Consider the following 14,360-nt stretch of genomic DNA (forward strand, 5'->3'; position numbering starts at 1 on the left):
TGGCCAGTCCAGCTATGGTCGTGCCATCAGTTAACCCATCCCATCAGTCAGCAAGCCGACCCCTGGGCTACAGTGTTCCTCTTGTGAAAGCAAATATATTTGGCACAACAAAGTATTCAGACCATTATTATGCTTGTGGCAACTGCTGGACAGGACAAAACAAAAAAAAAGATTCCCTGACTAATACTGTCAGGGCCTACAGCTTCGCCTTGGTGTAGTCACTTGGTCAGTTGTCTCCTCACTTGGTCAGCCATCACAGTGAAGGGGAAACTTGAGAGGAAGGTAGGGGGTTCTGGGTACCCAAGCTCTGTGTGGAGGAGGGTTGAGGAGGTGTTAATATTGGCACTGTGTGAGGAGAGGCAACATGGGGGTCCACTACTGAACCTGTTGAAAAACAGCCGCTTGTCTGCGACTGTAAACTGATGGGAGATCAACATGCACGGCCAGCAACCACTGGTCTGCTTTCACTGCTCTGAGATTAGTCATTAGCCGCGACTGGTTGTGGAGAGCTAAGGAAGACAGGAAAAAAGACATGCTGTGGAAGAGATAACAAAGGAGTTTCCCCTTGCTAACCACCTTGGGCAACATATGTGATGTAGAGGAAATGTGTGGAAAAGTATAGTTTTAGTATATCAGCAAGGAAAACTTTAACGATGATGGAGACTCTAACCATTTCCAGTCTAATAAAAGATGCATGTTGAGCAGGTGCAGGTTGAGCAGCACTTTTAGATTTGCATCTTATAGAATATCTGAATGTAATACACTTAACTGTTTTGCCAAAATAATATCAGTTGAATTAAATGGCTTGACCATGATAAGTTTTCATTCATATTTGAATTCTCCCTTCAGGTATTAACAGTTAACTATGTCACATGATGATCAAGCCATTTAATGCAGCTGATATTTTTCTTACTAATCTTTTAATACACTTTTTTTTCAGAGGTCCTCACAGGAAGCATCAATATGCTTTAGTATGATGCTACTCAATTAAACAGTATTTCAAATGAGCTCAACCTTAAACTCTGCAAAAATAACATTAATCCGCTTAACACAGATGGGGAACATTTTTCTGCAGATGAACTACTTTTACTTTTGATAATTTATGCAAAAATCATCTCTGTTTGCCTTTCTGTTAAAGTCATTGCACGCCACTGTGATGGATATATGTCAGTTCTGAATGTTAGTTACAGATACCAGGGAGAAAAGAATGACAAGACCCTCTGCCACATGATCAAAACTTTACTTCACGCCTCAGTCCCAGAGATTCCATATACACAGTCCAGACTTGTATTGCCAACAGAATTAAAGCAGGTATAACATCTTCTCATGCTTAACCCTGTTTTTCTCATGCATAAAAACCAGGCATAATGCCAACAAATTGGAACCAAAGATTAAAGACTTCATTTACATTTTGCTTGCCAAGATAAAAATAAAGATGTCTTTATGGGAAATGATTCGATTATGTACAATTCAAAGCATAAACAAACTAAAACACCAATATATAATAGAATGATTAAAGCATGGCCATTATCACACCATAAGGAGTAGGCAAGCATTTGAGCGATATATGTTCACGTTCAGCTCTTCACTTTATCCGCAGTCATAATGAATATAGATTAGGAGTCTCACATTATCACAGTAAGGGTATTCAAACAAGTCCAATTTAATCTTTTTTTTTCTTTAGCCAATAGGCAAGGGGTACAGATTTTTGTACATGTTGTGTTTCCTCTACAGATTCAATGTTTCTCTGATATACTTTACCATGCAATGTGAACCAAATAGGATATTGTCAGTTCAAGAGTAATATACCCATGGAAAGCCAGGAGTAGTGTATTAGGTGTATCAGGTGAAAGTGTCTGAAACTGGACTTGTTGGAATAAGGATTCTCAGCTTCAGACAGCAGTTTCATTAGGGACTAACCAGGGAGCAGCAGACGTATCCATAGCACCATGGCAGTAATGCTCCTGTATGACAATAAGATAAATGGAAGCCCAGGTAGTCAGTTCAATAAGCTGTCCTTGGAAAAAAAAATGTATGTATGTATATAGTAAATGAACTGAAAGAAGTCAATGTGGCATCACAGTCTAATATGGAATAAGGTGAAAACCTTTGAGGCATAGCTGGTCCAAAGACTGATTATTCACAAATACTTGGAGATAAGCGTCTTTGTATTATCTAGCAAGGGCCACCTTCTCTCTAGAATTTGCTTTCCCCTTAGCTGTACTAGCTGTTTTTGGCCTGGTCCTAGCGGGCATGGTGGTAGAAGAGGACTGAGTGGTGGCTTCTTGCGAGGCGCTGCGTCGCATGATGGTTGTAGTCCTGGGTGGCAGCATGGGGACAGTTGGGGCTCGTACCGAGAGGGGCTGCCTAGATGAACATACTCTCTGAGGGGAGGGACTGTCAGTCCTACAGTGGGATGAGCTAAGGCTGCGTCTGGTTCCAAACAAGACTCGTAGGGGCATTCGAGGGCTGCCAGATGGAGCAGGGACAGTTGAGGGACGGGGACATGTTAAGGAGGACCCAGGAGAAATAGGCCTAAATTTTGGGGGGGTAACTAGAGTGCTTAGTCCAATTTTCTGATTCCTGTGAAGAGAACATAAAAATGTGAAAAATTATTTTACTTTAAAAATATGTATCAAACTGCTTAAATTGTTGTGGGTACACTATAAGAAAGAAACTAAATCATACCCATTATTTAAGCGAGGAGTAGGAGCAGCACTACCAAGCCCGCCTGAAGACCGCTTTATGGGGGTAACTGGCCTGGGGATCTTGCTCCTGCACTCTTTGAAGCCTTGCTCTTCAGTTGTTTTAAGACGAGAGCTCCACCTGGACTCATCTGATGTATGCGTGTCTTCCTCTGAGCCTGCAGTGGACAGGGTTTCTGACGGTCTTCGACGCTCATCGTCCCCCGAAGACAGCGATGATGATGTACCAGAAAGCATTCTCCTCCTCATCCAGCGAGTGTGTTGCTTCTGGACTAGCAGGTGGGCCAAATCCAGCTGCCTGGCGCGATGCTGAAGCCGGACCCGAGCCGAGAGAGATAAGGACTGCTCTGAGCCTGAATCCTCCTCCATAGAAATGAGCACTGGAATTCGGCTTCGGATTCTGGGCTTGATGGCAGAGAGTACTTTTGATTCTGCTGTCTGAAGTTTGGCAGGGTCTTCACTTGGTGGTGGTTGTTTTGTAAGTTCCTGTGACCGATCTTTATGTATGTCAGTTGGTGACATTGCTTCTGGAACAGGCTCCAAAGACTGGGCCAGCTCAGTAGATGGACCATTCTCAGTTTTGGGGTATTTGTCTATTTGAGTTTGGTCTTCCACTGAGTCCTTTGGATACTCTTCTATCATTGGTGCTCCCTCCACCTTCTTATGGGTGTCAGCATCTATATCGGATTTATTCATGATGGGAAAGACTTCCCGGTCACCCTCCTTGGAAGACATAACATTGAGGTGTGATGTCTCGGCAATATGAATGAAAGTACGCTCAACTTTGGTGAAGGGGGGTGAACCAGGAGCAATGGGTGTGGAAGGCCTCAGGTCTGATCTGAGAGCTGGGGACAAACGGCCAGTCTCTGAAGGTTCAGGCTGTATTGCATCCCCAACTAGAAGGCGGTCATTACGGGATGTTAGAGCACATGGTGTAGCCAACTCACCATCCAGAACGTGATCGCCGCCAGAAGGAGACTTGCGAGTGTCTCCTGGGGAGAATAGAACAAGGGTTTTGGATGCATCCTCTAGGTCTGGGTCTGCATCAGCAGCGGAGGCATGCTCCTTCTGGCCCCTCTGGTCCTCAGCCATCAGTGTTGAAGGCGCAGCATCCTGGCTACGTTCAGTACTCTTCTGACTCACCTCACTGTTGGACTCACTCTTTGTAACGTCGTCATCCTTTGGCCCTGGGGTTTCTGGAACTTCTTCGTCTGGTGTGGCAAAACTCCGCCGCTGAGGCAAAGTACCAGTCAGCATGACAGTTAGAAAGTCAGCCCTCTTGGCCTGCAGCTGAGGAAGGATGTGAAAATGCTCTTTCTCGTCACTCTGGCCTTTTGTCCGATAGTCTGGAGAGGGAGGCGACAAACCACTCTGCTCTGAAGGCGATAACACCTAGAAGCAATGCAATAACATTGTGTATTACCGATGAGTCAACTCAAAGACTTCACCCAGCTCTGTACAGAAATATCATAAAAGGCCTTTACTAGTGAAACATTTTTAGCAGTTTTAACAATGCATGAGCACAATGTCAAGCACTCATTAGAAGCTTATTTAATATTAACATACGTAGCCTTTAAAACAATATCAGGGTGGAATGGGAGAACAGTCACAATAAGTGTCTCAGCCTATAAATGAGAAAAAAGAAAATCTGATGGCAAAAACTTCCGGTGTGATGACACTAAAAACTCGTTCATTGACGATTTTTCTAGAGTTAAATACACAAATGAGTGGGGAAGGAATTACAGGAGGACATAGTCCGTCTCTAAAGTAGCACGCATGAAGCCAGCCTCAAGCTGCGCAGACGAGGCTTTAACACGGTGACACCAGCAGCGGCGTTGGAGGAAGACGCTGCAGTATTTCGCCTGCTCAAGATACTACGATGGCAATGGGTGGCCCGCCCCCAGCAACAGAACCGACCCTCGACAGCGCAGAGAGTAAAAGAAAGGCAGAGGGAGTTTCAAAGACGTGAAGATAATTGATATAGATGATATAAGGCCATTCTTATATCACGTGTGACGTCACAGTCTCTTCAACTCATTAGAACAGAGGAGCGGCACCAGCAGCAGGAGTAAAGATGTTGGACAGTTAGGATGGAGGCAGTTTTACAGCTTGCCAAACAGGCAAAAATTAACCAGAAGCAATTCTAAAAAGATGAGTTTTCAGTTGTTTTTTTAAAAGCCACTACAGTCCACAGTTTTTAGGCTCAGAGGGAGACAGTTCCACAGTCTAGGGGCCACAGTGGCAAAAGCTCTGTCACCCTTAGTTCTCATCTTAGTGTGATGCATAGCAAGTAAGCCCTGATCAGATGATCTCGGTGACCTGCTAGGGACATAGGGCTATAGAAGATCAGGAATGTAAGCTGGTGCCAGTCCATGCAAAGCTCTAAAAGTCAAAACCAGGATCTTAAAATGGAAGCCAGTGTAAATGACATAGCAACAATGTCGCATGTGAATATTTAGAGGACTTGGTCAGAAGCCTAGCTGCAGCGTTTTGCACAACCTGCAGATGTTCCACATGTGCAGACACATAAACAGTGAGTTACAATAGTGTATATTGTAGATCAATACAATAGATGCATACAACTGGGTGGCTGTAGCTCAGGAGGTAGAGCAGGTCACCTACTGATCAGAAGGTCGGTGGTTCGATCCCTGGCTCCTCCAGTCTGCATGTCAAGTATCCTTGGGCAAGATACTAACCCCAACTTGCTCTCTGATGCATCGGAGTATGAATGTGTGAATGTTGTTAGAAAGCACTAAGTGTAGATAAAGTGCTTGTGAGAATTTGGGTGAATGAGGCATGTTGTATAGAGTGCTTTGAGTACTCTGTGAGAGTAGGAAAGCGCTATAATCAGTCCATTTACAAGCAATGTGTCATAAGCCAGTGGCTAGAATTAAAATAAATGGAAACTTGACAGACAGCTTTGAGCTCACCTGAGCAGGGGTTTCAACCTTAAATGGCACAGCTGGCTCTGACATTTCATTGGAGGGCCACTTTACTGTTCAAGTAGTACAAAAAACCGAATAAACAAACAAACTAGAAAACACCCAAAAATGTAGTGGGTTTTTTTTGGTTTGTTTTTTTCAATTTCAAATATTGTATAACAAAATAAAACTGCAAATGTGAACACAATTTTTTTCTCACTCTTAACTAACTGAAGCATTTCATTGAACTACCAAATAAACAAATTACTATTCTCTTTCTGGCCAGACACAAGTGCACGCATTAGTTTTTGACTGCTAGTGAAAACTGTTTTCTTTACAAATAACTCTCTCAAATAACACAGCCAATCCCTCAACATGTTTCTACTCTCTGCTCATGTTACCTTCATATTAAATAAGTTTTTGCTTTTAAAATAACTTATTTTAACATTGCACTCAACAACGGACAAATCCTCCCTAACAAAAAACATAACTTCAAGGGCCAAATTGTGTAGTCCAAGTATGGGTTGGTGTTTGAGGACCCTGCTCCAGAGCAACACGTCAGGGGTGCTGTTTAAGCCCCTCCCTATTGACATTATTTATTGAGCCTCTGGCTCAATATATAACAAAGCGATGAGTTGAAAGGGGTTAGCAGTGGAAGAACAAAGTGTAGGTCTCTTCGTAGATGATGTAATAATATACCTCTAAAACCCAGATCATACATTCTTAAAGCTCTGGACTATTCTAGAAGAGTTTGGAGGAAAATGTAATATTTCTAAGACTCAAATATTGTGCATAAACTACAAACCCATTGAATTTATCAGACATAAATACAAACTTAAATGGGATTCAGAAAATTAAAAATATTAGGAATCTAACTAAACACAATATATGAGACCATTTACAGTAGGATTACGAAAGGATTTAACAAAATGGACACCCTTAGTTATGGATCTCAATTCAAGAATAGAGGTAATACCCAGATTGTTGTATTTATTCCTTTCACTACCAATTCATATCCCTGATGCTCAATTTGCCAAATGGAACAAACAAATGAGTAGATTTATTTAGAAGGGGTAAAAACCGAGGGTAAAACTGAAAACTCTCCAACTAGAAAAGGGAAGAGGAGGACTGACTATTCCAAGAGAGTATTATCAGATAGCCCAGCTGACATGCACTGGAAACATATTGAGCTCAATGATGGAGTGAGTTGCCCTCAGACAAAATGTACACACATTTCAGGGACCAAAATCCCATTGTTGCAACAACATTAAAGGTCTGGTGGGATCTGGTAATCAAATACAAAATCGAAGGAGATTGTAAAATGCTGATTTGGCCCTCACATTCTCCAGAATTCAGAACTGGTCAACTGGATAACACATTCACGAAATGGAGAGACGGTGAAATCACAGCAGTATGTATGTTAACAGACGGGAAAGTGTTTAAGTCCTTCAAAAAGAAGAGTTTGAGCTGGATAATTCTGACTTATTTAGGTATCTTCATTTGAGACACTGAGAGCAGAAACTCTGTCTCTCAAGAGGGCATTGAGCTAATAGAAATGGTTACTGTGGAAGAAGAAGTTACCGTCAAAGGTTGTGTCAAAAATGTAAAAATGCTTCCAAAAATGTAACAGAAATTATTCATTGTGGATAACACAAAAATGGGAATCAGAACTGAAGATTAACCTTTCAGGGGATAAGCTGCCTGTTACAACACACTTCTACTTGCTGTGGACAATGGAGAGAATCTGGCTGGAAAAATTTGACAAGATTTTTTTTAATCACACCTCACGTCACAAGTAAACAGTTGTGAATCCCACAGCAATGGTGGAGACTGCAGTCATATCAGTGCGAATCACTAACATTTTTTGGAAATGTGAAAAGGTTCAACTTTTCTGGGAATTGTCAAAATACCTGAGGATATCTTAAGTTATAAAATACCTAATGATCTACAGATTTTGTACTTAGGCCTACTACCCGCAGAAGTAATTCACGGTGAGGACCTTTACCTGTTCAAACTGATGCCTGTACAAACATTATTACAAGAAACTGGCTTTAAAGTGATCCTTTGCGATTGAAACAATGGCGAGACGTCATGGAGCAAATTTCCACAATGAAAAAAACAACTTATTGCTTAAGTAGTGCTGTCAGCGTTAATCTCGTTAAAATCTCATTAAAGTGACATTAACACCATAACACAGCAAATCTCTGTTAGCGAGTTGACACGGATCGCCCCGTGCGTCAATGCGTTATCGTGGTTAGCTCGTTAACACTGTGCAGCCCCACGTTAACTCGCTAACAGAGATTTGCCGCGTTAATGTGGTAATGGCGTTAACGTCATTTTAACGAGATTAACACTGACAGGTGATGTCTTTTTCAGGGAAGGCTTTACATATTACAGCAACACAATGTTAAGGTAAACAGTGCATCTATTACAACAGCTTTGTAGTAGAAGAGGCCAGCTGTTTAACTGACCTGCATGCAGTCCACGCCTTTCACCACCTAAAAACATTGGGATCATCACAAAACAAAAAAAAATACAAGGGGAAGCTAAAAGCTTGTAATGGGCTCTCCCTAAGAAGCAAAGACAGCATAAACTGGTACATTTTTCCCAAAACCCATTTTAATGTCATTTTGGTTGAACACAAGCTTTTCAAGATTGTCTAGATTACATAAATTGATATAAAAGGCACAAAAATGCATTGCAGAGTTCATCCTTAGATAGCACACAGTTTGATATTCAGGTGATTTTTCAAGTGTTTCCCTCGTTCAATCTTTAACATACAGCTTGGACATACATACTGAACCCCGGTTATTATCATGCTTATTAGAGGTTAAATGAAAATTGATTTCTCTTAATTGCTTTCTACATTTCTATATATATCTGTACAGGGTTATTTTTTGGATTTACAAAAGTTTAAAATACATGCTTTACCTGTAAATTATACAAGCAATGCTGTACAATCATATAGTGATAGAAAAAAATGCTTACATATATTGTACATGTGAAAGACACTCACGGATCATCACACTGAACAAATATTGTGAGCATTCAGTCATCTTTTCCTTATCTACAATCTGCTGAGACTACAAAACTGATGAAGGAGCATTCAGGTACAATTTAATATTCTTTTTTTTGCTCTGTTGCTGCTATAGTCAAATTAAAGATGGGTGCCTTGAAGCATAGTTCAGAGCAAAAACTAGAAGCAAAGGGTTACGTTTAAGCCTAGGAAAAGTTTCTGTCTCCTACAACAACAAAAATGTCCTAATTCAAATGCTGACTTAAATTAATTAGTTAATTAATTTTAGTAGCAATAGTTTATAGTATTCTATTGCATACTTTTTTCCCTCTGATCACTAGGTGGGAAAAAGCATATTCCACCAACCAGTTGGTGAATGTTTGCTGGCTATTACCAGCTGAAATTGGTCACAAAGAGCACCAATTTCTGCACCAAAAAACTCAGATTGCTGCAGTTACCCATAGTTTGCATGGAATATGCAGATTTGTCTTCAAACTCTTGCTAGCTAGCTACCAAGCAGTAGAACAGTTGCAGTGAAATTGGAAAAAGTGCAAAGCAAACGAAAAACTTAAACTGTTCAACTTCAAAGGAAAAGTTGTGGTTAAAAGTCCCAACTTTTAATTCAAAGCCAAACAGTTACTGTTTCGTGTTTGGTTGGAATTTCACAGTTTCACTAGCACTGAGCAAGCAGTTAACAAAATCCTCCCTTCCTTGCCAACTACGGCCAACTGCAACAGTCTGCTAGTGTTCAAGGCAATTGCACGATTGATTATCTTCAACTGGCAACAGCAAGCAATCTCCTGCAGCTACACACCAGCGTCACTTAGAATATAGATTTTTTCTAAACTATTAAGGTAGTTAGGAGACACATGCACGAACTTGTCTTGCAGTATCCCCGTGCTTCTAGCTTTTGTACCAAGCTAGGCTAATTGTATCAACAAATCTATGAAAGTGGCATAGTGCTGAAATATACCAACTGGACACCAGTATATACCTCTCTCTATGTATATTCACATTTTTTTTGTTAGTCCTTAAAGAATATCAGGAAGACATTAAATATGCAAACGTATGTATGTATATCTGGAAGGACATATCTCTTTATTTATTTTATAATTTTTTGTGAATCATGCCATATTTTCTATGGTAGACCTTAACAGTTTTAATATGTTTTACTCAATCAACTAATTGCTTTACAACTGCTGTAATTTTATGTAATGAAACAGTTATTCTTCCAGTTAATTATAACTTTAAAAATGTGGAGTTTTCAAAATAAAAAACTATAAACCTCATAATATACATATATGGTTAATCGCAGGTTGTTCCTCCACTAACTGGAGAACACCTAAAATATATTTTCACATAATCACTCAAAAACACTCAAATCAAAAAGACTTGATCCGTGAGTATCTCGTGTAGATGTGAATTATTTACAGAACAATCCCAGACTTCTTTTAGTCAGAGCTGTATACATAATTACTGTACAGTGCTGTTTTTTACAGTTGGCAATGCATGTTGTTCAGATAGCAGATCTCATGCAATGAATGGACACAGTTGGCAAACAGTTTTGGTACAAGATGACACCTGTTGCAGATCACTCTTTTAGACTTGAGGTGTTTTTAGTAGAATAAGCACACTGACATATTTCTACTCCCTGTTTGTAACCAAATGTAGCATTACCTTAATGGTGATACAGGATTGTACTAGTGACAATCCTGTGTGGTAGTTGAATCATTTTGCTTGCATGCAAAATAAAGTTCAAAGTTAGCAGCTAGTCCCGTTCATACATTCTCAAAGTGTTTATGTTGTAATGCTATGGTAATATAAAATATACAGGGTGTCCTGAACTCAGTGTGAAGCAGCATGAAAACAAACTCAGTCTTACCATCAGGCTGGATCTGAATAACTGTCGGCACAGAGATAATGCCTCAAATAGAAGCTAAATAAAAGCGCAAGTGGTGCGTATTTAGTTAATGTAGCCCTTTGTAGCCCTGACATTGCCCGAGCATGTCTTTCATTGCACAACATGGCCCTCTTATCTAATGTTCTGTATATTTAAGACTAAAGAGAAAATTGTTCTTTAACAGCAGCATACAACAGACTATATTATATGAGCCATGACATGAATAAAGTGGAGGGTTTCAGAAGGAAAGACATATATACTGTATGTCTTTCCTCCTGAAACCCTCCATGTTTTTTCACATTGGCTCATGTGGTTGGTCAGTTAGCTTCTTAGGGTACCCCAAATAGGGTTTAAAATTCTTAGGACCCTAAACCGTTTTAATTTAGAACTCAAAAACCTTCTTGGATGAGAGGTGAAATATCTTCATGAAACTTTAAGACTTCCACTTGCTTTCTTTCCAAGCTCTTTAGACTACCATGACCCAGATGACTGAAAACCTACACAGACACATTGAGAAGACCAATATTTCTTCCGGTAAAAGCCAGCAGATATCTGGATAACTGATATTTGTGATGGTTAAAAAGCAAATAAAAAGTTACATTATTGTCAGATAAAAGCTGATGATAGTAACCATCACAGACTTATTGCTTGCAGACCTGGCTGAAACTGAATGCTACTCAAACTATAAACAGAAAACAAATAAAAATATTTTTGAAATATTCTATTTCAAAGATCTTTTCCACTGCTCACGAATTCTTTTGTTTATAGAGATAAGAGTTTTTCCAACAAGTTCTCCAAAATGAAAAACCATTTACTTTGTTCGTATTCTCTCTTTTTATCTCTGGTTATCTTTCCAGCATTGAACCATTTCAATTTCCCAACAAAAAGCACCTCTTCGTCAATCATACCTGGCACTGACACCCTGGCACTGACCTTATAATGTAACTGAAATGTTACGTTTCATCATGTTTGTTTAGAAGATAAAGTGGACCTTTGCATTTTTAAAAAGAAAAATCCCTTATTCTGCTCTACTGGATCTATTATGTGATATTAGGTGCAAAGACAGAGATCTCTGATTCCGTTCCTGGGATCTGAACCACTCACCCAGTTTAGGGGTAAATGCCCTAAGCACTCCAGTTACCACAGGACCACATTTCCTCTTGCTCCTCTCTTAGCCACTGATATTTCTCACTTTGACTTGGTAAAGTTACATTTATCACTATGACCTTCTTCCTCTGTGTGTCCACTACTATGTCCGGATGGTTAGCCATAAGCAGTTTGGCCGTCTGTATCTGGAAGTCCCACAGGATCTTAGACTGGTCATTATACCCCTAGTTACGATATTCCACGTATGCCCTGCCTGCTAGCATTTTCCACCCTGCTGCAATGTGCCTGATTGCCTCAGGGGCATCCCTACACAGCCTGCACCTGAGATCTTGCCTAGTGTTGTAGACCTCAGCCTCTATCGATCTTAGAGCTTGTTCCTGCACTGCCATGATTAGTGCCTATGCTCAGTCCAGCTTTGTCCAGCCATTGGATTTCTCAGTTGTGACCATCTTCCTGATGTACTCCTTGGTCTCCTTTCTTCTGCTTATTGTACAGTCTTGGCGTGCTGGACTTCTGGTGAAACCCTCAATGTATGGTTATGGCTTATTATCCCAGCAGGGTATTTTACAACTGGCAGAGTGGTGGTATTGATTGCTTGGATCTTGTTCTTCTCATTCAGCTTCTCTTAATCTCTGCAGGTATTTGGTGCCTGCAGCTTTCCTGGGGCCTCTTCGTGGTTCCTATTTGCAGGTGGGATTGCAAGGTACTTGCACCTATCCTCAATGTCTGCAATGCTGCCTGCCGTGTGAATGTTAGACAGAAAGCACTTAGAAATAGCAAGGAAAAAATTGCTTGTGTGAATGGGTGAATGAGGCAAGTTGTGTAAAGCGCATTGAGTGCACAGATAGAGTAGAAAAGCGCTATATAAGAACCAGTCCATTCACCATATACTCTTTCTCTCTTTGCTACCATTCGACTATGACATTCTGATGTTGGCGTGGATCAGCGAATCAAGGTCTAATTCACTCCTGGCATGTGGCTTGATGCCATCCATGTACAGGATTTGGCTGACATTGCTTGATTCTTTAGTAGGTATGCGAAGCCAGTCTTGTTAATGGTCTGGCTGATTTCATACCTATGCAGAATAACAGTGGGACAGAGCACCTCCTTGGTAAATACCACACTTAATAGTGGCTTGTGTAATTGGATTGAAGTTGTCCTCTAGTGTTGTTTGCCACATCCCCATTGAATTCCTGATAAAGGCTCTTAGGGTCCTGTTGACCTTATACATTTCTCGGCTTCCAGGATCCATGTGTCAGGTATTGTCATAGGCGGTGCACAGGTTGGTCAGTCTGGTCTTAAGTGACTTGAGTGGCTGCTCTATCAAGCAGAAGCTGGTGTTCTGCACCAGTGGTGTTTCTTCCAATTTCTTTCTGGGCCTCGCTCATATACTGAGCCATGTGTCTGTCCATCTTAGCTGCTATGATACCTGACAAGAGTTTCCGTAAGGCAGGTTATTGGTCGGTAGTTGGACGTACTTGGGCATCAGGACTGTCTGGCTAGCCATTCTGGGTATGTCTCATCCATAAACAGCAACTTAATTTGTGTTGCCAGGCGCTCGTGGCATGCAATTAGCTTCTTCAGCCAGTAAGTGTCAGGGCCGAGTACTGTCCAGCTCTTTGTGCCTGAGACTCTTTCTTGGATATCTGCCACTGTGATAGTTACTGGAAATTGTTCAAGGTTGCTGTGGCCTGCTCTTAGAACCACTAACGACTAAGGATTGTTATTATTTGTTGCATTCGTCTCCCATCTGATCTTCCTGTTTTGCTGTGTCTCCAGACTTGGTGGGGCTGCTCCCATATTGTTCCCCTGTCGCTAAGAGTATACCTTGGATGGTTCAGTAGAGAACATCCAGTTTATTCTCAGGGTTCTATCTCTCTGGTATACCCCTTCAGGCAGTTTGCCAAGTAACCTGTTGGTGTGCAAGTGTTGGTGTGATATCTATCTATGTGTCTATTTACATTAGTACTTCCAACAGAAACCCAACATACAATACATAAAATGTCGTTTTGAATATATTTTAAACTAACAATAAATATAACAGGATTGACTGCATCCTCTGGAAGACCTGGATTTAACTCAAACTCAAACAAGTTTACAAATTTAAATGAAGAATTTAAAACATTTAAGAATTTGAATGAATCTGTTTGAATGAATTCAAAAGGATCATGATGTTAGGAAAAATAGATGTTAAAATATTTCAGTAATGGGCTCACTGACTGGCACTGTTGTGAATGCCCAAAACTCATTCAAAGCACACAAATGCAAATAGCAAAGGACACACGGCAAACGGGCTCCTGACCACAAAACCTTTGAGAACCTTTTCTCATTCCATGGAAATCTGCTACCTCAGTGAGTGTGCTTAAATTATAATAAACAGAAAAAGAAAAATGCTAAAAGAAAATCACAGATATGTTGTGTAAAACAAGATTCTGTACAACTAACGTGCACGATTCTTTTGATGGAATAATACATCCAAGCACATTCTGTTTAGCTCAATTTGTCAGCATTTGTGTGCTTGAATGGATCCCGATCACCTAAAAATATGTATCAAAGGAGAGTCAAACAAGAGCTCCAGCAAACACTTCACAAACTGACATGTACTTTTAAATGTTCCAAATGTAAGTTCACTTCTTTTACAGTCTTCTGATACTAATGAGAATTCATTAGAAAAAAGTGCAAAAGTTAAATTTAAAAATGTCATAAAACAG

The 14,360-nt window shown here is 40.5% G+C and overlaps 1 protein-coding gene across 3 annotated transcripts in view; it reads right to left on the reverse strand.

Moving 5' to 3' along the window:
• Positions 1-1,224: 1,224 nt before the first annotated feature.
• Positions 1,225-14,360, reverse strand: part of ttbk1a (tau tubulin kinase 1a) — a 52,504-nt gene continuing 39,368 nt past the window's right edge. For all 3 annotated transcript variants that reach the window (XM_026171994.1, XM_026171993.1, XM_026171995.1), the window contains 2 exons: positions 2,689-4,097; positions 1,225-2,583 (listed from right to left, as the gene is read on the reverse strand). In XM_026171994.1, the coding sequence (XP_026027779.1) occupies positions 2,172-2,583; positions 2,689-4,097 (1,821 nt within the window). In that variant the 3' untranslated portion in view covers positions 1,225-2,171. The remainder of the gene's footprint in view (positions 2,584-2,688; positions 4,098-14,360) is intronic.

Source organism: Astatotilapia calliptera, chromosome 6 (assembly GCF_900246225.1).
Source record: "Astatotilapia calliptera chromosome 6, fAstCal1.2, whole genome shotgun sequence".
Taxonomy (NCBI): Eukaryota; Metazoa; Chordata; class Actinopteri; order Cichliformes; family Cichlidae; genus Astatotilapia; species Astatotilapia calliptera.